This window comes from Protomyctophum parallelum, assembly GCF_964188405.1.
Source record: "Protomyctophum parallelum genome assembly, chromosome: 20".
Lineage (NCBI taxonomy): Eukaryota > Metazoa > Chordata > Actinopteri > Myctophiformes > Myctophidae > Protomyctophum > Protomyctophum parallelum.
In genome coordinates, this window is record NC_139718.1 from 10317540 (window position 1) to 10344500 (window position 26961).

The window sequence follows — 26961 nt, forward strand, 5'->3', positions numbered from 1 at the left end:
GTAACGACGCAGCATGGCCAAAAAAAACACGAGCGAAACCCGCGGCGGTTCCCTCTCTTCTCAGTCGGCACTGAGGCGACCTTTCGCCTAGTTCTCCGGCTCCCAGTTCATCGGGTTTACTCTGACACTGCTGACTCCCCCAGCACGCCCACCAACAGCCACGCACCCCGCTTCCTCCAACCGCCCAGCGACCATGCACTGTTCACGCGTTCTCTCCTCTCCCATTGGCCGGACGCTCACACACATTTGTTTTTCATTGGTGGCATGTTGCCACCCGCCGGTGTGTGTTGTGAGTTTTGTTTTCCTTTCCCTCCTCCCCATGTTTTACACACAGCTGAGAGAGAGCCGACCCAGACCAGCACAGTCAGTGACTGAAAAACCACTTCAACCCATTCAGGTTCTTCTCACTGACCGCAGGCGGACTACTATAGTAGCAAGACCTGCTCCTTTTGTTCCATAGTGGCTCTGACGGGAAAAGTGAGATACTTCTTCAATGCCTTCGCGGAAATTCATAGAGATGGCAGACACGTATGGGGTAAGATTAATTTAAATTGTGCGTCTTTGTTTTCGCGTCAGTCCAGTCAGTGGCGTTGAGTTGCGTGGTTATTTCAGTGCGCATATGACTTGTTATGATGTAATTGTAACGTTACGTTAACCTGCCATTGAAACGTTACCATGCAATATGTGTGAAATCCAAAGCATCACCCTTGATTTGAGTGTAAAGTGACATTTCTGTGATTAAAGAAGGGCAAACGTATTGCATTCTACTAGTCAGTTTTCTTTGTCATCATCACTGGTGAAATGTAGCATAATATAAATCTAATCAACATTTTAATTTGAATGTACGCGGCATGGGCTACAAATTATTATAACGACAAGAAACATTTTTTCGTTTATTGAGGTTTGAATGGATGCATGACTAGTTAAACATTTTATTTTACTAGCATTTAAAACAAAAGTTGCTTACTTCCTGTCCTGATGCAAACCCTCCTTTATTGGGATTTCATATGGCTCATCTTGGAAGCACGTCACAGTGGTCTATATTTGGCAATGGGAGGCGTCTTGCCCAAGGCAAGCTGGGGTGGGGTGTAGTTTCACCCCCCCCCCCCCCCCCCCCCCTTAAGTCCCTTACTGGCAACTGTGGCAAGGCTGTGCGGCTTCGCCCCAATAAAGTCAAAACACTGAAGTGGTGACTAAGGTGAATTGGTGGCAAAAATGCAATATTTCCTGGTCGTTGTTTTTAATAAAACAGAATGCTTGTCTGGCATTGTGAGATGTCAAGCCTATACCTACTCCAACATAATGCACAGATGTTTGAACTAACCATAACAACCCAACAATGTACAGTAACACCACATACCGCATTTGTATTTGTAATATGTTAACCGTTGTTTGATTGCCCTTTAGGCAGAACCTATGGCCCTCTGTGGGTCCTACTTGAAGAGAAGAAGACATGACAGTGAGCAGTTCATCTCCAGTGGGGCCAGCAACAGTTCCTCCAGTCTGGAGTACACAGACCTAGAGGCAGCTGAAGCCCTGGTGTGTATGAGTTCCTGGGGTCAGGAGCCATTCCTCAGTGGACACAGACCGAACCCCTGCAAGCCCAGACCCCTCACCCCAGCTTCTGACTCTTGTGACTCCCCGCTACCCACAGAACTTCCAGAACCCCAAAAAGACTTTGTCTCCCTCTCCTCTCTGGTAAGAGATATACAATCTGGACCAATAGAGCTGTTTCAGGACTCTGCAAAGAAAGATTGTGAATTTGTCAATTTAGAGAGATGATGGTGTTATGAACCTTCCATAATAAGATAGATAGACCTATGGATGGATGGATGGATCGGATAGATAGATAAAAGCTGGGACATTGAAATGGGGGGCTACACAAGTAGCCTACTTGGCTAATTAGTAAATAATATACTTGGGATCCAAGCTTTCCAAAATAAGCTTTCTCTTATCTATTTGCTATGTGTTTACTGAAAGCATTTGGTTTGCCGTTTTATGATCGGTGACCTGGACGGACAGGTGGGAGGTAATGTAGCTTGTTAACCGACAAGTTACAGTAAAGGTAGTTTGGACTTCACCCAGAACTCCTCTCAGCTTTGGGGGTTATAAATATCACAGTTTATAACTCAGAGAGTGGCCATTAGGTTTCTGTGTATACAGTATACTGGGTTTCTTATCTCTATAAACAACACTACTGTGAAAGCCAAAGAAAGAAAACAGTCTTATAATTGAGTTCTAAAATGTTAATGTAGCAGCAGTACAGCCAACGTGTTATACATCAGTGATCTTCCTATATGAATCTTTCTCACGAGGCTTCTTCATCTGTCTCTCTTTCTTTTATCCAGTGTATGACTCCCCCCCACAGCCCCACCTTCACTGAGACTTCCAGTTCTGCCCAGTGTGCCCACCAGCCCAGCACCTCCCCAACAGGCAGACCGAGCTCCAGTTTGGCTGCATCCTCACATCGCTGTGGGTCTGGGGTTCAGCGACATGCCCTGTCCCCTATCGCTGAGAGGACCCCTCCCCTCCCCATTCCATCACAGCCCTGCAGGTCGATGGCAACCAGTGTCATTCGCCACACTGCAGACAGCATCCCCTGCCAGCACCGCATTCCAGTGGCCCCCACTCCAGAGAAACACAGAGACACAGTAACGGCTGAGCCGATCTGCCAGCAACAACAACAGCAGCAGCAACGTATGGTAAAGATGGAGCAAATTACTACGCGGCCCACTCCTCCCGCCCCTTTCACACCTGCAGTACAAGTCATCCAGACAGAGCCACAGGCCAATCCCTCGCAGCCCTGTAAGGACCGTACTGACCCCACTCCCATCAACACCCAGCTACTAAACGGCCCACCCACTCCCATTCACACAACCCTCTCAGCACCTCCAGTAACCAGCTCGCAAATCATCTGCCAGATGTTCCCTGTTAGCAGCCATTCAGGCATAATCTCAGCCTTCATCCCCTCAGCGGTTCAGACCTCCTGTGGTGGGTTGAGAACCACCACCACCACTACAGCCATTCTACCCCAGCCTCGCTCTGCCAGTGGCATCCCCGTCCAGCAGTCACTCATTATGGGCTCAGCAGTACCGCAGGGCACAGTGATGCTGGTTCTCCCTCAGTCCTCTGTCTCTCAGGCCTCACATTGCCCACAGACTGTCATGACCCTGGGCAATACCAAACTGCTACCTCTGGCCCCAGCCCCGGTCTATGTGCCAGCAGGGCCCTGCGGTGCCACAGTTGTCGCCAAGATGGACTTCTCCCGCAGGAGGAACTATGTGTGCAACTTCCCGGGCTGCAGGAAGACGTACTTCAAAAGTTCCCACCTCAAGGCCCACCTTCGAACACACACAGGTGAGTCTTGGCAGCGTATCACAGGGCTTCTGTGCCCAAAAGTGACTGATCTTGATGATCATATTATGAGTAATGCTGATGTCTTGTAGGATGAGAATGAACGCATGTCTATGGAGAGGCACAACAACTTTTATTGTTTGTTTGTGACTCTGCAATGACTCACTTGCTGACTCCCTTTCCCCCGCTTTTCTCTCATGCTTCATTAGGTGAGAAGCCTTTCAGCTGTAGCTGGGACGGCTGTGACAAGAGGTTTGCCCGTTCCGATGAGCTGTCACGGCATAGGCGAACGCACACAGGCGAAAAGAAGTTTGTGTGTCCAGTCTGTGACAGGCGATTTATGCGCAGTGACCACCTGACCAAACATGCCCGCCGTCACATGACCACAAAGAAGATTCCTTCCTGGCAGGCTGAGGTTCGCGGCCTCAACAAAATCACCACAGGAAAGGCGACCTCTTTGAAACCTGCCCTTGCCACACTTGGAATGCTGGTACCTGCTGCTTCCCACTAAACGATCCTCCTTAAACAACCTACCTATGCCCAAGTTACCACAGGGACTTGCTAGGCAGCACCTAAGCACACATGGCTGCTGCTGTTTTACTCATGGAAAAATAAATATGCACTGGACTCATTTTTTCCTCTACTGCTTATTTTGTACACGCATCTTTTTTTTTTCTCAAGATGTTTTTCTGTTTACTTTCATATAATGGATAAAATGTATGCACTCTTTTGCCAAAGCCTTTGTATGAAGTCTGTCTTACACATTTCAACCTCTGTCTCCAAACTCCCCCATGCCCTCAACCCTCCTTTTTTGTACTGATATTGGAATTAGTGTACAGTATGTATGTCTGTGAATGTATTATTGCGTGTTGTGCTATGAAATGCATTTATCTGTCAAAACTGGGGAAAACATGCAACATAATGTAAAAGTGGATATAAATCAGCATTATTATGATTATACACTACTGTCTAACTTTTCCTATTTAATACATATTTGTAATAAATGACAATAAGAACACACACAACACATGTTTTTGTCCATTCTTGGTTTGTGACTTGACCACTCCAGTAAAATCATCGAATCCAGGAAGGCTAATACATCATTGAAAATACTGGATGCAGGTCCAGTCAGCGCTAGTAGTCATCATCATCTCGTGCTGAAATGGGAGTTGAGTGGGACCATACCACATCCTGTGTGTGCGTCATGTTGTGCAACCCTCCATCCCTCCCTCTTATGGTCAGCTGAAACGCCCTGCTGAATGTGCTGACTGGCCTCTGGGCAGCTTCCTGTTGGGTAAATTAATTTCGCCTGTAATGAAAGCTCTTCAGTTGAAACCACTAGGGGATGTTCACCCTCAGCCAAACTATTTCAGAAGGAGCCAGGACAGACAAAGGGGCCTTTTTCCTGTATAAACTCTCGTCAAGATTATGTTTGTTTAACACAGTCCAACTGGTCTAATTCCAAATCCAAACAAATGGGGAATAAAATGTATTATATGGAGCCCAGAGTGGCATATTATGGCACAAAACCAATAAAATATAAATTCTACTCTACAAATAATGTTTTGATTTCACTGTAAGATGGAGGATAAATATTGTCTCAAATAGTGGCTTTCTTCATTAATCAACTATTTGACAGTACACTCATCCATATTCAAAACTAATTTAGGCTGTTTTTAGACAGTGCATGCCATGCACCCTCCTTACTCATGACTCATTACCCTAAAACTGGTTTGTAAAATGAGGAACACTTTTCCCCTCATCTCCTTGTGAGCATGCTGGTGCTCACAAACCCATAATAAAGTCTTCGAACCAGAATGTTCTATGTTACGTAATTATAATGGAGCCGAATAGAAGAGGTTAACCAAGGACAGATTTTGACTCTGTGTATGCTGCTACAAAGAAATCACAAGGCAGCCACCACCCACCAGGCATGCATGCCAGGCAATCGTTTGTGAATTTTATTTCGACCTAGTCTGTTTCCTTTTTTGCACTACGCTTTACATAATGTAACTTGATGTTTTGCAAAATAAAATAAAATAAAATAAAATAAAATAAAATAAAATAAAATAAAATAAAATAAAATAAAATAAAATAAAATAAAATAAAATAAAATAAAATAAAATAAAATAAACCTCGCCCACACACACACGCACGCACACACACACGCACACGCACACGCACACACACACACACACACACGCACACACACACACACACACACACACACACACACACACACACACACACACACACACACACACACACACACACACACACACACACACACACACACACACACACACACACACACACACACTCCTTCCAATGAGAGTGTGAGAAATATCAACTGTCGGGGGGGTGCGACCAATCAGGTCTCTTGGTGGATTCCCTCCCCTTTGCCTTACTGACCGACATACTCCATCTGGCTGGGTGCCATGCCTCTAGTGGTAAACAGCGACATCTGATGGGAAGCTAAAATAGTTCAACAAAGGTAACCCATTCATTTGATGTAAATAATAAATGAGTGTTATTTTTTTTTACACACATTAACGGGTGTTTTCGTACAAAGAAACTAATTAGATGTGATGTATTCAACTTCAACGTGCTCCAAGGCCTCCAGCCAGGTCTGGATCGAGCGAGTGATTATCAGATGTTTCTCGGGGAAGACTTTTTACGTCGTAAAGGCGCTGTTGTTGTTGTTGCCATGGTTATATCAACATCACTTTTCAGCAAACAGAGGGTCAGCGAACGATCGTCGTTTTTAAACGTATTGTCCAATGTTGAGTAAACATCAACGTAATGGGATTTTTATTTTATTGTATATAATTTACTAAAGCCAGCTTGCAACCGTTTGTGTGGTAAACTCACTTCTTATTTGTTTGCTATTATTCGTTTACAGTTGGGAAATTACAACGTAGCCTACGTTTTCCTCTGCACCACCATGGAGTTCGGAGAAAAGTTAAAGGACCTTAATATGACAGTGGACGAAATCGACAGATTCACGAAGGCTTTCAGAGACGAGAAGTTCAAAGGAATGTTGCTTGATTACGCCCGAGAGTTATCAGACCCCGATAACAAGAAAAAATATGAAGAGGAAATCAAACTGTTGGAACAGGAGAGAGGAAATGACATTGATTTTATCCACGTAGAACCATTTCGAGTTCTCAGGACGAGTATGAACGGCAATCAGAAGTGCTTCATCAACATCTGTGGCAGCAACAAAATTGGAAAACCTGAATTCAAATGGGGAGTGACAGAGGACGGCAGGAGGGGGCAGCATTGGTCCCTACCCCACAGTTTGACCCCTGGAAGACAAGACAGAGATCCAAAGGGAAACAAGTTCATGATCTATGATGTTGTGTTCCACCCTGACAGCATTCACCTCGCTAGCAAGGACAAACGGTTCATGAGTATGGTGGCCAACACAGCCATTCAGGGAATCCAAGAGAGTTTCACGGTGAGTCTTGATGAAAAGAACACGAGAGAGTTGAAAATCAAGTACAAAGGTAGTCCTCAGCCTTGTGTGATTCGAAAACCCATTCCTGGCTTTGTACAAAAGGAGCCCCCAGCACAGTCTGACCCGCTTGCTTTTCCATACCCTGAAAAAAACCCTGACACAGCGACGACTGAGTCAACAGAGACAAAAGTAAATGACACAAAACCCAAGGCTCTCCACATCCAACCAGAGACACCCAAGGAGGCAACAGCACCCAACTACACATTAAAATACAGATCGTTCATTGACCTGCAGGACTTCAGATGTTCCCGAGACTCAGGCCAGAGTCCCAGGCCCAGGGAAATAGTTGTCACAATTGACATGCCCTTACTGAAATCAGCCAGGGATGCTACCTTGGAGATAAATAATAAAACTCTACTGCTGAAGTCCAACAAACCAGCCTATAGACTGGAGCTTCCCTTAGCATATCCTGTGGATGAAGATAAAGGTGAAGCCAAGTTCAACAAACAGAAAGGACAGCTCACCATCACACTGCCTGTTTTGCCTTCCGACGAGACTTTACATTTTTTTCAAACTGTCAGTGACTGCGAGAGAGATGACAATTTGAATGAGCAAGAGAAGGAAGGAGAGAAATATGAAGGCCAGGGGAATGGCGAGCAAGTAGTGGAAATGGCAGAAAGAGAAGAGAGAGATGGTGAGATATGTGACCAAGCAGCACAACACGACGAAGCCTGCGGTACAGTTTCCCCAGGTGATGATACTGTCCATCACATAGGTCTGTCTACTGAAGAGGGAAACGCAGAAGCGGTTGATGGGAAGCGAGTGACTAATTCCCGTGCCAGTTGCCGTGGGCTCCACGTCAATGGAAAGCAGCCCATCTCAAACCTGAGCAATGAAGAAAATATGGCTGAACAGTCCAGTTGCATGGAAGATGAGAGAAGAGAAAGTCCAGAGTCAGACTATTCAGAGCCAAATTACTTCATGAAAATGTCAGAGGTCAATGAAGAGACAGTCACAGCAGAGAAAGATGCTTCAAATGGAAGTCTGAATAAGGTGGGTGATACAGCAAGTTAGGTTTGACTCAAAGTCAGTGTTTTTCTTTTTTTTTTAACTTAAGTAAAGGTATCAATACTGCAATGTAAGTCTGGTAATAAAAAATAGCAGCTCTGCAACCTTGCTTAAAGTAACTAGTAACTAAAGTATTAAAATAACTGTAGTGGTAAAAGTACAATACTGTATTTGTCACTAAGATATAGTGGGAGTAAAAGTATAGAACATTGGAAATACTCCAGTAAAGTACAGTACTTGAGTAAATGTACTTTCCACCACTGCTCAAAGGGGTATGCACATGGCAGTGAACTTAGCTTTGCTCCATCCATTATTGCATACAGAATATAATCCTAAATGTGCCTTCTGTTTATTCATTATAGGTGGAAACACAGGCATCGTTTATGAATGAGATATCGAGTGAAACAGCCCAAATGGCCGTAGTGTCTGCCATGGCACAGGGCCCAGACCACAGTAACCAAACTAAATATGGCAGCATGTCCCTGGTAACGGAGATCAGAGAGATGCCTGTTGAGGAAGAGGATATTGATGAAGGTGACCTGCCGCGAGAGCAGACCTCGCCCCCATCCCTGGACTGCAACAGGAAGCCCCCACCAGTCTTGCTGAGAGAAACCAACGAGGACGGAGGAGAGACACTCATTAGTGATCATTCTACGTCTGCTCGGATCTCCTTCCAAAATTCCTTGTTGTATGAACTAGACTGACGTATGTTTTTAAATAGTCTGCAATGTTATTCATGTTATTTCATGTCTTTCTTTGTTATATACAGTATAATTTGTTTCTTTGAGGCTATTGATTTTATGCTACATCATTTGTTAGCACAATATACACTGTATACAGTATATATGTGGTACTGGTAATATCAGAAGGTTAAATCCATGCATCAAATTGTGATCTGAAATTCTGAATAGAAATTGAGAAATATATCTTTTTGTTCATTTGAAAAAGAGACTTAAATGTAAAATGACCATCAACACATCAATCTTAAAGCATACATTATGACACATGACAGGACAAATAATATTAAATTTTTATTTAATCTTCCAAATGTTTAAAAATGTGGACCATCGACCATAAAACCAGCTCCATTAAGGCAAATCCTATAAACCTGAAGTGCTGTGTTCAGGAAAACAAAATATAAAATTCATCTCTAACTTACAGTACTTTCCTTATATGTTGGAAGTTCTGGTGCAAGGCTACCAATTTTGTGAGCACAGTAAAGGCAGTTGCGCCTCAGTGAAAATGCCTTCTATTGCTGTGTTATATTTGTTGACTTGACAGTACATACAGAAACTACTGGCATTTCCTCTTACCACCATCTTTGACACGTGAGAACCCTATTAAATATTAAATCCTACAATGAAACAGGCAGCTTGAAGTGCTTTATATAACAAAGCTGAAAACAAGTCAATACTGTCCTTTGCCAAATGGTACCGTATTGCCTGAGAAACTGGCATTTACTGCTCTTGTAACACTGCAAACTCTTCCTCATTCGCATGACGTCTTTTCCTGCATCTCTTTCTCAAGTTCTGGGTGTGAATGTACAGCTCAGTTCAGCTTGACAAACATGTGTTCGCTGATCAATGCCAATGGCCAATGTTAATTTGCAAAAAGCACCACTCGTTTCTTCTCATCTCATTCCCCTCTGAAGGCAGTTGTCCAAGAATTCAGAGTAGCATGAGAGGGAGCAGAAGTGGTGTAGAACCGGTGCGTCAGTTCCTCCCATGTCGTCCACCAGAACCACTGTGTGGGACACTTGGTGGAGGTTCATGCTTACTGCAGTTTTGATGAAAAAGTTGACACAGACTTGGCCACAGTCACAGGTTTTAGCTACTTCAAGGTCCCGGCACAAGTGGGCTGGGATGAGGTGAGGTCCATACGGTATTCTGTAGGACAGACCCGAGAAATGAAGGTTAGGATAATTCTGACATGGTGGTGTGAATAAGAATACATTGCAGAAGAGGAGGCTGAAAAACAGCCACAAGACACGCACATCCTTAGTACCTTAGTAGGCTGGGTGCCGGTTCAAACAAAGTCACAGATCAAGAATAGAAATGTCTGCACACCATTTTCAGCAGCCCTTCCTCAGACTTTCACATTTTATTCTTGATCTGAGAATACACTGCATACACTGAAATCAGACCATGAATATCAATATACATCATGTCAATATACAACTTAACAAATCTGACCTGAGGTTGACCACAGCCCTGGAGGCCATCTCCCGCAGTGGGAGAGGGAAGGTGAGGTGGATGGTGTGGTCCAGAGGGTTCGGCTGGGTGAACGGGTTCCCAAAAAGGTCCAAGTTCTCAAGACTCAGCCTGCGGAAGTCACTCGGTAACAAAGCCAGCTGGTTGTGCGCCGCAGACAGGAATCTTAGTTTGGAGAGTCGGCCGATGCGAAAGGGCAGCCACACGAGCTTGTTGTCATCCAGTTTCAGTCTGACAAGTTCCCGGAGTTGGCAGAACTGAGCGGGAAGGCCTTGCAGTCTGTTCTGGCTGAGGTCCAGGTGCTGCAATGTCTTCTGCAGTGTGGACAAACAAAGGGCCTCGCTGAAGCTATCCAAGTGGTTGTTATGGAGGATCAGCTCCGCTAGGCAGCTAAGGTCACCGATAGTGGCCGGCAGCTTCTTGATGTGGTTATTACTTAGGTCTAGCTTGTGGAGAGCTGGAAAACAAAAGGTAGCGATAGCTCATTAAGCTAAATGACATGAATACAAAGACATTGATGACAGAACCATAGTGACAGAGTAGCAGAGAAGCTATTTGGCAATAACTGTAAGGTGAAGCACAGGGTCAGTCCTCACAATAGCACAATGTTTAAACCATTCATCAGCATTATTGCACAAGACTATAGACGCCTATCGAGCCATTCTCTGGAAAATAAAACATCAGTTATACATTAAAAAAAGTGAGGGGCACTCTTATCATACATCATCCAGTCATTGTCAATGGGAATTTACATTCTTTGTGTAGGACAAAAATAGGCAATTTGCTCGTCTACATATAATGTAAATTATCCATCCATTGAATAGGAGGGGCTAGCACCCCTCAAACAAAATGTCAAAAGTAAACCATGATGTAAAGACAAATCATCCTACAAAATACACAGAAGTTATGAGAAAAAATCTTCTGCTTTGTCACGTGTACAACTACACACTGGTCGTGCACTGCACTCTACCTTTAAGAGACAGCATGCGCATGTCCACACGTGACAGCTTGCAGTAAGACACCTGGAGTTGCTCCAGGGAGTAGGGGAAGTTGGACGTGAGTGGGTAGTCCTTCTTGGAAACGATTGTAAGTTTCTTCTTGGGTTTCTCGACATCTCTGGCACGAACGGGTGTAAGCGTGGAGAGAGGGAGGCTGCTGGTGTCACTTCCTCGGTCTGCCAAACGGGCAGCTGAAAGGAAGTTCTTCAAGCTGTTTGCGTCAGCCTATGCACATCAAACAAAATGAAAAACATATATGTGATGTGATCACTTCATTCATAGACAGTGTCCTGCCATTACTGTCTTGTCTGTAAAGAGAAAGCAAATATATTCGCTCTATGATGGGTTGGGGATGGATGCATGACACTGCAAAAAGATATGCAAGCATCAAAAGCTTTACCATAATCATTGTGCAATAGAATAGCTTGTCTCAAAAGATTATGACGCAGTTTCTACGTCTGAATAATATGAACAACCAGGGGAAATTGCATGTAATTGCATGCATGTCCACAGCCCGTTTAGTCACCAACTCATTGACAGTCAAGACTGTTTGGATGTATTAAGCCAGAATAATATTCAGTTGCACATGGGTGTGCAACAGACTATGATTTTAAGTACTGAATAATGTGAATATATTATTATAAGAACAATACAGCTGATTATTATCAGCGCTGATGCACTCTGAGCTTGTAGATCAGTTACTTTCGGTCTGCAACTAAGTATAACTCTGGCTTTACTGTCAATGTCATGGGTTGGGCTGTGTTTGGAATGGATCTAGGTGAGAGGTCAGTATTCCTCCAAAACAACTGAGAGGTACAGTACACATGCACAACCAATAGGAACAATGAGAAGGCCCTGCAGTCTCCTGCCCACATAATCTGAACAGCATAACAGTACCGTACAATCAGCATAAAAATAGTTGGTACCAGTTACAGAGTACAATCTAGTAAAATGGAAGAAAATTAAAGGCTTGACTGCCCGCAGGTAGGAGGTGCATTCACATCCAGTGTGTAATGTTATCTGGTTGTTTATCTGATAACTTGCCACAGTGGAATGTTGGGTTTTCCGTTCAGTCTTGTTTGGTTCTTGGTTTACAAAGCTAAATGTCAGTGACTTTAACTAAATGAACTCCAGAAGCCCTATTCTTGGCATAAAATTTGACAAAAATAGGTTAACATTTAACAAAAACTTGTTGTCAAAGATTGTCTATTTTCTGCGAAGAGATTTGGTGTAGAGGAAAAGAAGGAGGGGGCCTAGTAGGTTATAGACCCCAGGGCCAGGGGGACCACTTGGTTCACCATGAGGGCAAACAGACCAATATTCCTTTGAGCTCACTCCCTGAAGGAGACTGTAAGATGAAAGTTTGTCCAATGTCCACCACGCACTCCTTTCCTATTGGACACTTTGTCTGCATGCTGTATATCCACAATGTTTCAGAGGTCTATATTTGTGTGTGGCGTTTAATGCATCTTAATCTTAATGTATAGACGAATCCATGGAGCGCTGCCCTGGGTGCAACCATAACTGCGGAGTCAATCAGCTTTTTTTATATTTATGATTTGTAATTTTCAGTCAATCAGCTTTCATTTTTTCTGAATGTTTGATCTGCAATGTATTATTCACAAGTTATGTGCAATCCTGCTATATATATATATATATATATATATATAATATACATATATATATACATATATACACATACATAAATACAATAATACATACACACAGCCCCACACACACACACACACACACACACACACACACACTATATAATTTGTACTTCACATTGGGCAAATTCCTTATATCAACTCAGCAATTAAGTGTTCTGATTGACATGTTTTTGATGCTAGTTACAATACTCGTTCACATATGTATTTACGGTAGATTGGCTTGAACTTGACCACAAATGCCAAGAATGTTATTTAGAAAGCATGTTGTGTAGACACATGCTAGATTTGATGTTTTCCTGGTATCCTAGTTTCTTTGCACTATACTTATGTGAGCATTTACCCTAGCTTTCGTTTGTTGACTAAGGTTCTTATAATTTACTCTGATCTCACTGGGGGGATCCTTTAGGATTTTAATGAGGTTCCAAATAGACCTACTGTTAGTCTTTTACTGTGAGAATGTACAAATGGAACCAAACTGTCAGTTATTTAGTGGCCCCCCTTGAAATTAAATAGTTTGATAGAACCACCAGTGTTGTAATATAGCATGAAGTCCACATACCAGCTCTCACAGTGTCATAAAAAACGTTTCCAAATGTGATGGAACCGATTCCGGTTCCTCAATGTTGGATCCGGTTCCCGATCCCAACCCGAGATCTCACACTAAGTTGCTCTGGATAAGTGTCTGATAATTAAAAACAATATATATAGCTTAGCTAAATTATAAATTGTATGTTGTACCTTGCTCAAACATATGTCAACAGCAGGCTCCTTTAATCTCACAGTGGCTTTGCCTTCATCCACGAACCATGAGAAGAACTTCTCTATGTTGTCTTTGAGCTGGGAGGGAAAGATGGTAAACATTAGAGGGGAATAATGAAAGATTACACTTTACACAAAAGTAAGAGACAGTTGCTCACCATCTCTATTCCTAAGAAGGGTGAATCACTCATTGAACAAGTCTAGACAAACACTTTGGCTAGAAAATATAGTGTGCATTATCGTTAAGCTTGCCAACATCATCTTGTGTGAATTGTTAGGTTAGCAGCACAGTTTTGATAGCCAGCCAGTGGCTCAGGCCCACTTGGGAATCAGATGGTTCCCGGGTTTGATCTCCCCTTCATGTGTTATGCCAAAGCGTCCTTGAGCAAGACACCCTAACTGCTAAGCAGCTGGTGCCTTGCATGGTTATCTCTGTGATCTGTGTGTAATGGGTGAATTCTACAACTGTCTGCCGTTGGTGATGGAGAGTGAATTATGTTTTTGCCAGGGACACCCTGGGAACCCCCGGAATCAACTCTGGGGGTCCCTGGAACGGAACCCTGCAACCCTCTTTGAGAAACACTCAGGGGGCGGCGGTGGTGGCTCAGGGGTAGAGTGCCTGGATGGTAACCGTAAGGTTGCCAGTTCGAACCCGGGCTCCCCCAGAGTTACTGTCGAAGTGTCCTTGAGCAAGACACTGAACCCCTAATTGCTCCCGATGTGCTAGTTGGTGCCTTGCATGGTTTCCGCTGCCATCGGTGTATGAATGTGTGTGTGAATGGGTGAATGTAATGCACAATCTCTGTAAAGCGCCTTGGATAAAGGCGCTATATAAATGCACCATTTACTATTTACTGTGATTGACTTTAGTACCACCTGCACTCACCTTGTACTTCGACCCTGCCCTGTCCTTCGCCGTGCAGATCATCAGAAATATACTGTTGCGCTGAGAGGTCTTGTCTATGTGTTTGCCAATGGACAGAACTGCCCTCGCCCCCTTCCCACGATTCTTCATACCAAACGTGGGAAGCATCCGATTCACCACCTCGACATCACACTGCAACTTCATTGCACCAAAATATAGACTGCTTCTAGACTAGGTAGATCGAGAATCAAGACTTAACCGAGAAGAATACGCAAGGTAGTAAACAGTAAACACAACGTCACACACATGCACACAAAGATAACTCCAACACGCAAACATTGACATTCGTGGAAGTCATGGATGTCAACAAGGCTTGCTGAATTATTAGCCTACAAAACAGCGTCAGTCCTACTTTTAAACGATCGTCAAGAATGTCCCGAGCTGACTAAACGGTTTACATTACGTGAATATACGCTGATTTGTACCTGGTCAAAGTCAACAAAAAGCCACGTATGTTTACTTATTTGCTGTAAAACTGCTAATGGTAGCTGCAGCAGCAAGCAAACCGCGCGAGGGAAGTGAACTGAAGTGACAACAACAATGGCGCGCTCGTTTAATGTTCATATGTTGTTCCGTGTAGAGGGAGAGGGGCTGGTGGTGACTGATGGCATTTGGGCACCTCGATCGATGTTCGGCTATTCTGTCCAAAATGATAAAAAAATAAAAACGGTATTAATTTATGTAAAGTATACATGATGTGAACATGCACATCATTATCACTCAGACTCAACTTTATCCTTCAACTTGTTGTTTATGCCCCAAAATGACTGGATATACAGTTTTTTTTTTTAATTGTCAAATGTTTAAGCATGTTATAATCATGTATATACTTTACCTAATATATTATATATTGTTGTAGCATGTTGGGGGAAAAAAATACTAATTTAACACCAAGGTGCCCACTCTTCCTGGGAATACAAGACAAGTGGGTCCCTCCCTGCAAGGCTGCAACTAGTGCCCAGTTGACTATAGTGGACACTTGACCATGCACTTGACCGGTTGCGAATATTGTGTAATGTGTTCATTCATAGTGGCGAGTCCAAAAATCGGGTTACCTTCCTTGACCTGGCTACCGTAGTATAACCATCAAGCATCAACCAACAACACTGGACCACATTGACGCGCTGCCGCTGACATGGTTTGCTAAATCAAACGTCCCACAAGAAGATGCCACAATCCTGGCTGCAAGTTCCTGTTGAATCACTTAGGTATATTCGTGCTAATAAAATATCGCGAATATTGCCTTTGAGATCAATGTGTGCGTGTGCGGTATACTGTATAGTATTAGTTTTATATCTTCCATGACACAGCAAGAAATACATGATTTTCTGAAGAATAAACATATCACTCTGCAACAGCGTCATCTAGCGGTCAATTTGTAGAAGTGCTTCTCAAGGTTTAATTATAGGAAAAGGCTGAAGTGGGCAAGAGTGATTTTATTGTTAGGACCGTTTAGGCATAGTTGTACTGAGGTTAGATTTAGGGTTACCGTATATTAAGGTTAGGTTTAGGCACAGTAAAGGTTAGGATTAAAGGACAACTTTAGTTTTTTTCAACCAAGGTTCATGTTTTAGTTTGTTATGAGATAAAGTAAAAGATGAGTGTTAATCTTTTTTCATTTGCTGCTTTCTTTCGTTTTAGGGATTTTAGCTGTTTTGTACAGGGGGGCGGGGGCATTCGAGCATGGGGCTAAATATGTATTTTTTAACACAATTCTACGGTGATTTATTTTTTTATGGTTTACTATAGTCCTAATAAACGCCAGGAAATTACATATGGCCACAGAAGATCACAGGATCTACTGAATGTGAAGGTAGCCTACTGGGGGAAGGCTTATACTGTGTGTATAGGCTCAATATGTCAGTTTGACACATTCAATAGATCCCGTGATCTTTTGTGGCCAGATGTAATTTCTTGGGGTTTATTAGGACTATAGTAAACCATAAAAAAATAAATAACCATAAAATTGTGTAAAAAAATACATATTTAGCCCCATGCTCGAATGCCCCCACCCCCTGTCAAAAACTGCTAAAATCCCTAAAACGAAAGAAAGCAGCAAATGAAAGAAAATTAACACTCACCTTTTAGTTTCTCTCATAACAACCTAAAACATGAACCTTGGTTGAAAAAAAAAGAAGTTGTCCTTTAAGGATAGTTTTACTGAGATTAGTTTTGGGCTAAGGTTAGGATTTAGGACTAGGCATATTTTAAGATGCTCAGTCTTCCAAGGTCTGGTGCACACATATCCTTAGGGCTCCATTTTCGTCACCGCTAAACCCCTTATCCCTAAACTTCTTTGCCTTTTTTACTATTTTGCAAAACATTTTTGAATAGTTCCAACTATCTACATTGACACGTTGTGATCTTGTAGACTGGCCATTTGAACAATTCAAAAATGTTTTGCAAAATAGTAAAAAAAAAGGCAAAGAAGTTTAGGGATAAGGGGTTTAGCGGTGACGAAAATGGAGCCCATTCTTCTCTAGTGCCACTGCCAAGTCATCCCCCCCAAAATGGTGCCCAGATTTCCTGTATTCATTATAAATGCCTGCTTGCATTCAGCTATAGGTCAACACTTGATTGTGGTTTGATACTTCTTTGTCTCCTCTTCCTCTGATTTCTGCTTATTTATATTTCATATCACAGAATGATATAAGCACACATTCATTCAATGCTATTCTCTGATATTCTTTATTGAACCTCTTTGGTTCCAACTTGCCATCAACTGATAGTCCAACATACAACACATTGGAAAATAACATGCAATCCGTAGGGTAGCACTAGTAGTATACCAGAAGTTAGTCTGTCAAACACCTTCTATCCATATAGAATGTATTTAGATCAGTTATCTATACTATAGTATAGCATATATCTATCAATACACACACAGATTTACCTTATATACTGTAATGTCAATATAAAAGTAGATGTGATATTGTTCCCCAAATTTAGCATGTAATAATGTCATTTTGTTAGCAGTGGTATTGTATGCACCATATAATCAGAGAATTGATAGCTTGCCACTGTTGACAGAATGGTTAAAAGTAAAACACAGCCCTTTAAGATGATGATAAGTTTGTTACCAAGGGGAGACATTGTTAACTTTTTTACTTAAATACACAGCACACAGATTTGGCCCATTCTACAGTAGTTACAGTGCACAGCCACTTCCAAATTGGCAATGATGTGATTATAGACTGTACTGTACCATCGACTGTGACTCTTTTAAGCAGTTTGAATTTAAAAAAGTAAACAATGAATGTATTCGTAATTGACTTGTTAGGGAACTCTCAATAACTCAATGTTTCTGCCTTGATGTTATTCTCTTAATTTCCACGTGACCACCAACATTACAATATCCTTAAGTATTTATAATTGAAGATATTATTAACCATATTTTGATATTGACAGTGTGATATTACAATTGATATGAATAACAATACAAAATATGTCTCTTTCTTTCATGCCTGTTGATGGCGTAATGATTAAGGTTAATTGCTCTTGAAACCTGCACATCCCTGTGTAGGCCAATCTAAATCCCGAAGGACCCTATCCCCCACCCCCCCCTGCTCTGTCTCTCCCTCAGGCCTCCTACTGTCTCTGCTTCAAATGCCCACCACCCTTTTCTAAAATAAGTCTCTGTTATTTCACAATTCATAGTGAGGTCTCAAGACACGACGACCCTCGCCGTACGTAGTAACGACACACCTCCCTCCCCTCGTCGCTGTCGCAGCCCTCTGCCCGGTGAACAATGAGGACGGGGAAGAAGCGGGCGTCGCGGTACGTCGGGGGACTGTTGTTGAGGGCGAGCTGACTGGAGCAGTCGGACTGACTGCAACGTTCGTCTGCACAGCAGCGGTCCGTCAGGTTGCTGCTGCGGCTTCGCCACGGGCCCACGGTGCGCCGGGAGCCGTACATGCGGCAGAGGGAGAAGCGGGAGGTGTCCAAGGAGAGGCGGGAGTGGAACAATGCTCCACGGCAAGAGAATATAGAGGAGCAGCTGGAGCTGGTGATTGTCCTCCTCCGACCTCCTCCTCCAGCTCCTCCTCCTCCTCTGCTTTGCCGCTGCCGGCAGCAGTGCTCACAGTCCTCCGGTGTTAGAAGAGTTCCATAGCTGTGAGCAGGTTGGCCACCATCCAAAAGAAAACAGTCTGATGATGCAGTGTCTTCGATCTCTGTTCTGGAGTTAGAGTCTGTTGTGTCCGGGTTCATCAGCATGACCTCTGAGTAGCTGGGAATCAACTGACGATTGGAACGAATGTGCCATTCGAGTTCAGTGCTGTCCAAAGTATCGACCCTCGGAATACTCCGGGCACCATTGTTCCTCACGGGCACCTCTTCATCTGTGGGAGAAGGGCTGCTGTGGCTGTACTCTAGGCCAAATAGTTTCTCCACACGGTAGTGCACATATGCGGTGCGATACTCAATCAGAACTCTTAACGGCCAGGACAGCATGAGAAGAGCTGCCAGCCAGAAGGCAACCTGGGAATTGTACCAAGGCAACCTGTCAGGGTCTACATACACTATCAGATGTTCCTTGAAGTCCATATTTTTCAGCTGCATCCCCTCCCTGGCCTCCATGTAATCATCCAGACCCTCTATCTCAGAGAAGAACCTGGCTCGTTGGTTAAGGTAAGAGTTTTCAGGACCAGCTCCTGCAAAGCTGAAGCACTTGGTGAACCGCAGGCGGGTTGCTGCATGTCCCTCCAGGCCCCTTAGATCACGTGACACGTCTTTCATCCCACAGCGGCTGTAGTCAAACTCGCCTTCGGCTACGTGTGTGTTGACTCTCTCATGGTACACCTGTGTGGTGGTATAGGCATCCCCATTACGATACCGCGTCACCTGCCGCGTCCGCCGTACAAAATGGTAGCTGATGGCTTTCCACCAGACGCACGGCCGAGCCTGTCGCATCCGCAGCACACGCTCATACACACTATCCACGTCCGCTTTACACTGCAGCTCGCTGCGGGCCTGGCAGTGCCAGCACTCCACCATGTACACCACATACAACATAAACAGGAAGGCCAGTGGAATGTAGATGTAGCCGTCTGAGCAGGGGCTGTCGTGGTAGATCATGGAGTGACCTCCAACCCCAGAGGCCCCCCGGAGAGAGGTGATGGAGGCGGTGAAGGAAGATGTGAGTGCAGAGTTAAAGCTGAGCTTGGTGACCTGGGTGAGTTGGCACCAGGTGACGGCTCCCAGACAGCTGTACATGAGCAGGGACAGCAGCAGGCAACGCCAGTGGGATTCACGGCAGACACACGAGCCAAGAGACTGCTTCACTGGATGCTGCTGTGGAGAGATGAAATGGGGAGGGCCGGAGGGAGAGAGTTAAACCTGATTTATACTTTATCCTACAATGCAGAAAAGTTCACAACGTGTTCTGCGGCACAGCGCATTGTGGGCTTGTAGATTGGCTATTTTCAGCGAGTGACACCGTTTTAAGCAACCAGACAGATTAACGGACATGAGAAATGGCCACTTATGCCAATGAGCATGGAAACATGGAAGTGATACCACTGCTTGCAGCAGAAATGCAAATGAACATGATGGTAGTGTTGGAAATTGCAAGCCAAGCTATCCAGCAGATCAACCACAAAGCTCACTTGAATTAAATTAAATTAAACTACACATGCTGATTTAGAATCCATCTGAAGCTGTACGTCAATTTAGCCTATTTGCCTAAATCACTATTTCTAAGAAACTTATATTAATTTATATTTTAGCTTTGTTTTTGCCTCTTTACAAAGTAAATTATTTTTGTAAAAGATCTTGTCATTGGCATCTGTTTATGGTCCATATCCAGCCTCTGTTATTGACAGTGACAATTCCAAAAAATAATTTGCATTACGCCCTTTGCCAATTCAGTCACGAAATAGGCCTATAAATTTGAATTCAATAACATATGCATTTGGATTATTTTCCACACAGCATAATAAACAACATACAGATACACACAAGCTCACACGCACGCAACGCACACACACACACACACACACACACACACACACACACACACACACACACACACACACACACACACACACACACACACACACACACACACACACACACACACACACACACACACACAAACTGCACACTGTCTGTTTACTCTATTCTATTATCTGTTGACTTTTGAGTCAGTGCAGCATCCCACAGTTACTCTGTCGGACATGCAGTGACGGAAACTAGAAAGTGCTCACAATACTGAACAACAGCAGATTTTTCCCATTCAGCGAAGGCACTGGTCTAGAAGAGCTGCTATGTTAGACACTAAATAATTATTTTCAGTGTTCTACATTTTATCTAAAAGTCCACCAGAGAATAAACTGAACATAATAGCATTGATTATATCATATAATGAATGATATAATGTATTATGGTTATGGACATTATATATAGTAACCAGAAAATGTATCACATGTATCACATTTTTTATTCACTGTTGGATTTGGTACCATTTTGGACAGGTTTTGTGGTGTAACCTTTATTTATCCAGGGAGGTTCCCTGAGCGATGTTTTTTTGCCCTCCTTAAAAATTGGGAGCTGCCCAATGCAACCACAGTGTTAACAGTTCGGCATTGAGCAGCTCCACAGTTGGGCGTTACTTCAATGGTGTGTATTGAGAGAGGAGTAAGTGTTAATTATTCAGTGTTTTGCTGTCCTGGGGGAACAAAAACGGTAACCTTCAGGTCACAAACACGCTCCTCTAACCTTGAGACCCCCACTGCATCAAATTGCTACTGAGTATTGACTGATATATATCTGAAAATTACGTGGAGCTACTATGTATAGTATTTTGCCCCAGGTCATAGGATTGTGAACCCTCCCAACATGAGACTTTGGCTTGAATATATATCTTGTTATAGCCTATCTCTAGTGATATATGGAGGGAAAGGATTGATGGTGACGGTCAACCATCCATTACAGCACTGACATCAGAATGGGAATGTCACTTTGGTAGCTCCACCACTGTTATTTATTGGACCACACATTCAATACTGGCTGACTGGATAGAACTGGTTTATCAACTGTCGGTCAATGTTTTAGTAGTAGGTTTATTTGCATCAGAAAATAAATTCAATTTGAAAGTATATGGGATTTAAAGGATACAGAATCAGCACAATTTAAGTAAAACACACATGTTGCACTGATTGGTGATATACTAATGCATCTCAAGCCATGGTAAATTATGCGTTGCAAAGCTTTTAGCTACATAATAATTACATATTGTACCATTACATATCGTGTCCCTATCCCAAACACAGGCCTCTTGGTCTAGACAGAGCAAGAACTGTCTCGTTGGAGCCAACTGCATTGGCTTATAGTGTCTGCTGCAGTTGGAATCAATTGTACAGTTAACAGCTAAGCAATCAAATGCACTTTAAAAATCTGCTAATTTGAACAGCCTACTAAAATGTATTCGAATCGAATGAAACAAACATAATAATTGGAAGATGATGGCCAGGGATAGCCTATTATATCCCTGCAGAATACAGATAATAGTGTGTACTTTGGAAGTTAATTCACGCATCAAGTGACAGATTTTGTTTTCCAATCTGTGGTAGGCCTACTTTCTTTCTTAATATTTTGTCCCACATACTTTTTGTAAAGGGAAAATTAATATTAACGAACATGTTTGATACCACACTGCCCACATACCTCTTCTAGGACGTCAATGCTAACCGGTGAGTCCCCGTCACCTTCCTCCTCCTCCTCCTCCTCCTCCTCTCCTCCACCAGCAGCATCATTGGGAGAACCAGTCGCCGTGTCTTCTGCAGTAGTCTCGGTGTCCAGTTCGGGAGAGAACATGCTGCAGTCTGAGCATATTGCAGAAGCCACCGTTTAGTTCACTCCGCTTTCTTAGCCTGCTGTTGCCGTCCGGAGCTAAACTTCCTTGATCCGTTCGCTTCTCCTCCTCCTCCCTGTCCCTTATAGTCCAGGCAAAATAGCGTTTCAATCAAAAGTAATTGTAACAAAAGATTTTTCTTCACAGACCATTTCTATGAGGTCTCCAGAACAACATACTAAAAGTCCCAAGAAATCCCAGTTGGGGAAATATGTTTAATTGCATTAATCCAAAATGGCCGCCAATTGGGCTTATTTGGCCAATCTTGGAATACATTTTTGACCATCAGGTAATTTTAACAGATTTTTTTCTGCACAGACCATTTCTATGAAGTCTCCAGAACACCATACTAAAAGTCCTAAGTAATCCTAGTTGCAGACATATGTTTAATTGGCATCAATCCATGATGTCTGCCAATTGACACCATTATCAGAAATATTGCCATTCTTAGAATAGATTCCTGGCTAAGAGGTAATTGTAACAGGATTTGTTTCACCACACATCATTTCTTAGAGGTGTCTAGAACAACATACTAAAAGTCCCAAGAAATTCCGGTTGCGGAAATATGTTTAATTGCATTAATCCAAGATGTCCACCAATTGAGACTATTATAAGAAAAATTGCCAATATTAGAATAAATTCCTGGCCAAATGCTAATTGTAACAGGATTTCTTTCACCACACATCATTTACTCGGCATCAATCCAAAATAGCCACCACATTATTATAAAATGGCATACATTTGAATGATTTTAAGTGATTTATTTTGGGACAGAGTGGTTAATACAAAATGGGTTGCAGTTTAATTGGATACAGCTCATAGTTATTTGTGCAATGTTTTTCACCATACCAATTGTTGGTTGACGAACTATATTACAAATGTATTAGTCAGAGTCCTACAAGAATTCAAGCTGCCGAGAGTAAATCCTCTGTATAAAATTGGAAACAAATTTGAACCTGGCAACTATACCACCTACCAACTAAAGTGCTATCAAGTCTAGAGACTAGACTAACGGGGGAACCGGGGAACATCTCCTCAGACTCCATTGTCCCGGTGTTGGTACTTTGCGCTCCTGAGTAGTTATTTTGTACATCCACATATGTTAGTGTGGGACGTCCTTGTGATCAATGCCTGTGTATTGGTTCCCACAGCACCAATTTGCTGGCTGGCAGTTCTTGATGCCAATGTCCTGCTACAGGTATAGTCTCATTCTCCTGGCTGACATTGTCTGGCTCAGGGTGGTATCCCCTCATACTGAATTGTAGGCTATACAGTGCTGTGTTACTATTCGCCCATTGGGCCATGGCTCATTCGTCCATGACTGGTAACGTATGTGCCTGTGGAATGGGGAACCCGGGTTCATCTCCCGCCCCGGCCGTGGCTACATTGGTGGCAGCGGTGTGTATGGTTAACCTCTACAACTATGTTCCCGCAGGCGACACAGACCTTTATAGTAGTCGGCAGCTCTGTCAGTCTCCCTGGGGTGGAGGTCCCCCAGTCAGTCGAGCATAGCTCCTGGCTGGCACGCGTGGACGCGCTTCCAGGTGGGGCGGACAACTGTAGGCTATACAGTGCTGCGTTACTACTCGCCCATTGGGCCATGGCTCTTTAGTCGACTGGCTACAGAATCTTGTTGGTAACATGTTGAGAGACTTCTGCAGGGTTGACTTCAGGGTCCATTCTGGTGTAGCACCCGTCTAGAACCTTCTGGAGGGTTGGCTTCAGGGTCCATTCTGGTGTAGCACCCGCCTAGAACCTTCTGGAGGGTTGGCTTCAGGGTCCATTCTGGTGTAGCACCCGTCTAAAACCTTCTGCAGGGTTGGCTTCAGGGTCCATTCTGGTGTAGCACCCGTCTAGAACCTTCTGGAGGGTTGGCTTCAGGGTCCATTCTGGTGTAGCACCCGTCTAGAACCTTCTGCAGGGTTGGCTTCAGGGTCCATTCTGGTGTAGCACCCGTCTAAAACCTTCTGCAGGGTTGGCTTCAGGGTCCATTCTGGTGTAGCACCCGTCTAAAACCTTCTGCAGGGTTGGCTTCAGGGTCCATTCTGGTGTAGCACCCGTCTAAAACCTTCTGCAGGGTTGGCTTCAGGGTCCATTCTGGTGTAGCACCCGTCTAGAACCTTCTGCAGGGTTGGCTTCAGGGTCCATTCTGGTGTAGCACCCGTCTAGAACCTTCTGCAGGGTTGGCTTCAGGGTCCATTCTGGTGTAGCACCCGTCTAGAGACTTCTGCAGGGTTGGCTTCAGGGTCCAGCATTCACTGCCATAGAGGAACAGACTCCACCGTTGCATAGAAGAAGCTGAGTTTGATCTCACAGGGGAGGTTGGAGGGAGATCCATACACTGACCATGCCGTTCAGGGACCTCCATGCAAGTGCCTTCCTCACTTTCAGATCTTGCTCCGTTCAGTTGACCCATGAGCCCAGTTACTTGAAGTCCTTGACTTCCTTCAGCACAGTGCCTCCTGTTGTTGTCAGAGGTGGATGTTCTGGTGAGATGTTATAGGTGATAACCTCCTATAGCAGCGTGATCTTGTAGATCGGCTGTTTTTGGTGCACACAGTTTTGCAGCATGACCTCGTAGATCGGCTGTTTTTGATGTCATTTGCATGTTTTTTGTAGGAGTACTGTTGGAAAAAAGGTGTGCTTGTTCCACGTTGTCGGAGAGCAGGCTGATGTTGTCCGCATAGTCTAGTCTAGTCTGTGCGGACAACAGTCTGTCAGGACTACTTTGGTATGTCGTCTCGAGTCAAATGCCTTTGAAGTCAATAGAACTGAGTATTATTATTATTATTACTATTATTATTATCATTATATTGTAACTATTCTTATTTAGTTTCAGTTTTGGAAAGTAATTAATAGGTGAGTGGCAACTAAATTGTTTGTTTCTGGAAAAATGATAACAATTATTAATCTAACATTATTAATCTAACATTAATCTAACATTAATGTTAGTTATAAATGTAATGCCCATTTGGCTTGTTAGCTTATAACGAACAAAGTGCTAAACAAAATGATGACCGTGTATAGGCCTACTGATGGCAGCGTGTTCTATAGTCTAGATAGAACATGATAATAACAGCCTTCAGTTATATTGGTTCAAAATGGCTAAAATACACAGTATTGTATCTGAATATCCTCAGCTCAAAATATATTTGGAAGTCAATTGAAATCTCAGACGAATGAAAATTGTGCCCGTCATAATTTGGGTAAATATTAGCGCGTTTTACATAGGCGTTTTACATAGATTGTGCATTACATTCACCAATTCACACACAGATGGTGGAGGGAACCATGCAAGGCACCAACCTGCAGATGCAATCAGGGGTTCAGCGTCTTGCTCAAGGACACTTTGTCACTAACTCTGGGGGAGCCCAGGTTCGAACTGGGAAACTTGCGGTTCCCATTCGGCCACACTACCTCTGAGCCTCTGCTGCTGAGCCACTAATTGGCAGACATCCTGCATGGATTGACGCCAATTAAACATATTTCCACAGCTAGGATTTCCTAGGACTTTTAGTATGGTGTTCTGATGACTTCATAGAAATGGTCTGTGAAGAAGGAAATGATGACCTCTTGGTATATGGCATTTTTTCCTGATAATAGTCCCAGTTAGTGGCCATTTTGGATTGATGCCAATTTAACATATTTCTACAACTACGACTTCTTGGGACTTTTAATATGTTGTTCTGGAGACTTCATAGAAATGGTCTGTGAAAAAAAACAGTTTCAATTACTTATTGGTAAGGAATTTATTCCAATATTGGTAATTGGCCATGCATTCTTTTGAGAATATCTTATTGGTGGACATCTTGTATTGATGCCAATGAAACATATTTCCGCAACTAGTATTTCTTGGGACTTTTAGTATGTTGTCCAGGAGACTTCATAGAAATGGTCTGTGAAGAAAAAAAATCTGTTACAATTAACTCTTGGTCCGAAATTTATTCCAAGATTGGCCATTTTTCTCATAATAGTCCCAGTTGGTGGCTATTTTGGATTGATGTCAATTTAACCTATTTCTGCAACTACGATTTCTTGGGACTTTTGATATGTTGTTCTGGAGACTTCATAGAAATGGTCTGTGAAAAAATAATCTGTTTCAATTACTTATTGGTAAGGAATTTATTCCAAGATTGGTAATTGTCTATGCAGTTTCTGAGAATAGTCTTATCGGCGGACATCTTGGATTGATGCCAATTAAACATATTTCCCCAACCGGGATTTCTTGGGACTTTTAGTATGTTGTTCTGGAGACCTCATAGAAATGGTCTGTGAAAAAAAATCTTTTGTTACAATTACTTTTGATTTTAGGTCCAAAATGAGCTAGAATGCCTGGACTATTAGTCATCATCCAATTCCACTGACCGACTGGGCCGCTGCCAGGCTGCTGGTGCTGCACGGCTCGGGGGGGATCCCGCGGTGGTCTCGACTGGCTGCTGGGCGGAGGGGGGCGGGGTCGTGCAGGGATTTCACCGCAGAGGAGGCAGCAGATATTCACCATGATGATGATGAGGATGCTGATGATGGTGGTGGTGGTGGTGGTGATGGACGACGCTGTCCACGGTCCTGAACGTTTCAAACGAACACATGTGTTGGCTACCAAACTGAAACTATACCATCGACATAATGACTAATATATTTTGCCATTTTGGGCTGCATAGCCTG

The 26961-nt window shown here is 43.3% G+C and overlaps 4 protein-coding genes across 4 annotated transcripts; 2 read left to right on the forward strand and 2 right to left on the reverse strand.

The window, feature by feature from the left end:
- The first annotated feature begins 318 nt into the window (after window positions 1–318).
- klf11b (Kruppel like factor 11b) lies at window positions 319–4379 on the forward strand. Its single transcript, XM_083791420.1, has 4 exons — window positions 319–535; window positions 1408–1698; window positions 2349–3357; window positions 3564–4379. The coding sequence occupies exons 1-4, from the start codon at window positions 494–496 to the stop codon at window positions 3863–3865; spliced, it is 1644 nt and encodes a 547-aa protein (XP_083647546.1). The 5' UTR covers window positions 319–493; the 3' UTR covers window positions 3866–4379.
- A 1804-nt stretch (window positions 4380–6183) lies between these two features.
- LOC310878341 (protein kintoun-like) lies at window positions 6184–8779 on the forward strand. The gene is made up of 2 exons (XM_083792640.1): window positions 6184–7867; window positions 8245–8779. Exons 1-2 carry the CDS (start codon window positions 6299–6301, stop codon window positions 8584–8586), a joined length of 1911 nt encoding a protein of 636 aa, XP_083648766.1. The 5' UTR covers window positions 6184–6298; the 3' UTR covers window positions 8587–8779.
- A 121-nt stretch (window positions 8780–8900) lies between these two features.
- Window positions 8901–15093, reverse strand: lrr1 (leucine rich repeat protein 1). Its single transcript, XM_083792642.1, has 5 exons — window positions 14406–15093; window positions 13499–13597; window positions 11063–11315; window positions 10075–10549; window positions 8901–9768 (listed from the first exon to the last, which is right to left on the reverse strand). The coding sequence occupies exons 1-5, from the start codon at window positions 14586–14588 to the stop codon at window positions 9513–9515; spliced, it is 1266 nt and encodes a 421-aa protein (XP_083648768.1). The 5' UTR covers window positions 14589–15093; the 3' UTR covers window positions 8901–9512.
- Window positions 15094–18095: 3002 nt separating this feature from the next.
- LOC310878342 (transmembrane protein 151B) lies at window positions 18096–22259 on the reverse strand (the record flags this gene model as incomplete). Its single annotated transcript, XM_083792641.1, has 2 exons — window positions 18096–19736; window positions 22110–22259. 2 exons carry the CDS (start codon window positions 22257–22259, stop codon window positions 18096–18098), a joined length of 1791 nt encoding a protein of 596 aa, XP_083648767.1.
- Window positions 22260–26961: the final 4702 nt, after the last annotated feature.

Bases quoted from the DNA above. Each gene is read 5' to 3' on its own strand.
- klf11b (XM_083791420.1), top strand. From the start codon at position 494: ATGCCTTCGCGGAAATTCATAGAGATGGCAGACACGTATGGG. The intron at 536-1,407 runs GTAAGATTAATT...ATTGCCCTTTAG, and splicing joins AGATGGCAGACACGTATGGG to GCAGAACCTATGGCCCTCTG. The intron at 3,358-3,563 runs GTGAGTCTTGGC...ATGCTTCATTAG, and splicing joins CCACCTTCGAACACACACAG to GTGAGAAGCCTTTCAGCTGT.
- lrr1 (XM_083792642.1), bottom strand. From the start codon at position 14,588: ATGAAGTTGCAGTGTGATGTCGAGGTGGTGAATCGGATGCTTCCCACG. The intron at 11,316-13,498 runs GTACAACATACA...TGATGTGCATAG, and splicing joins TTGACATATGTTTGAGCAAG to GCTGACGCAAACAGCTTGAA. The intron at 10,550-11,062 runs GTAGAGTGCAGT...TTTGTTTTCCAG, and splicing joins GCGCATGCTGTCTCTTAAAG to CTCTCCACAAGCTAGACCTA.
- LOC310878341 (XM_083792640.1), top strand. From the start codon at position 6,299: ATGGAGTTCGGAGAAAAGTTAAAGGACCTTAATATGACAGTGGACGAA. The intron at 7,868-8,244 runs GTGGGTGATACA...TATTCATTATAG, and splicing joins CAAATGGAAGTCTGAATAAG to GTGGAAACACAGGCATCGTT.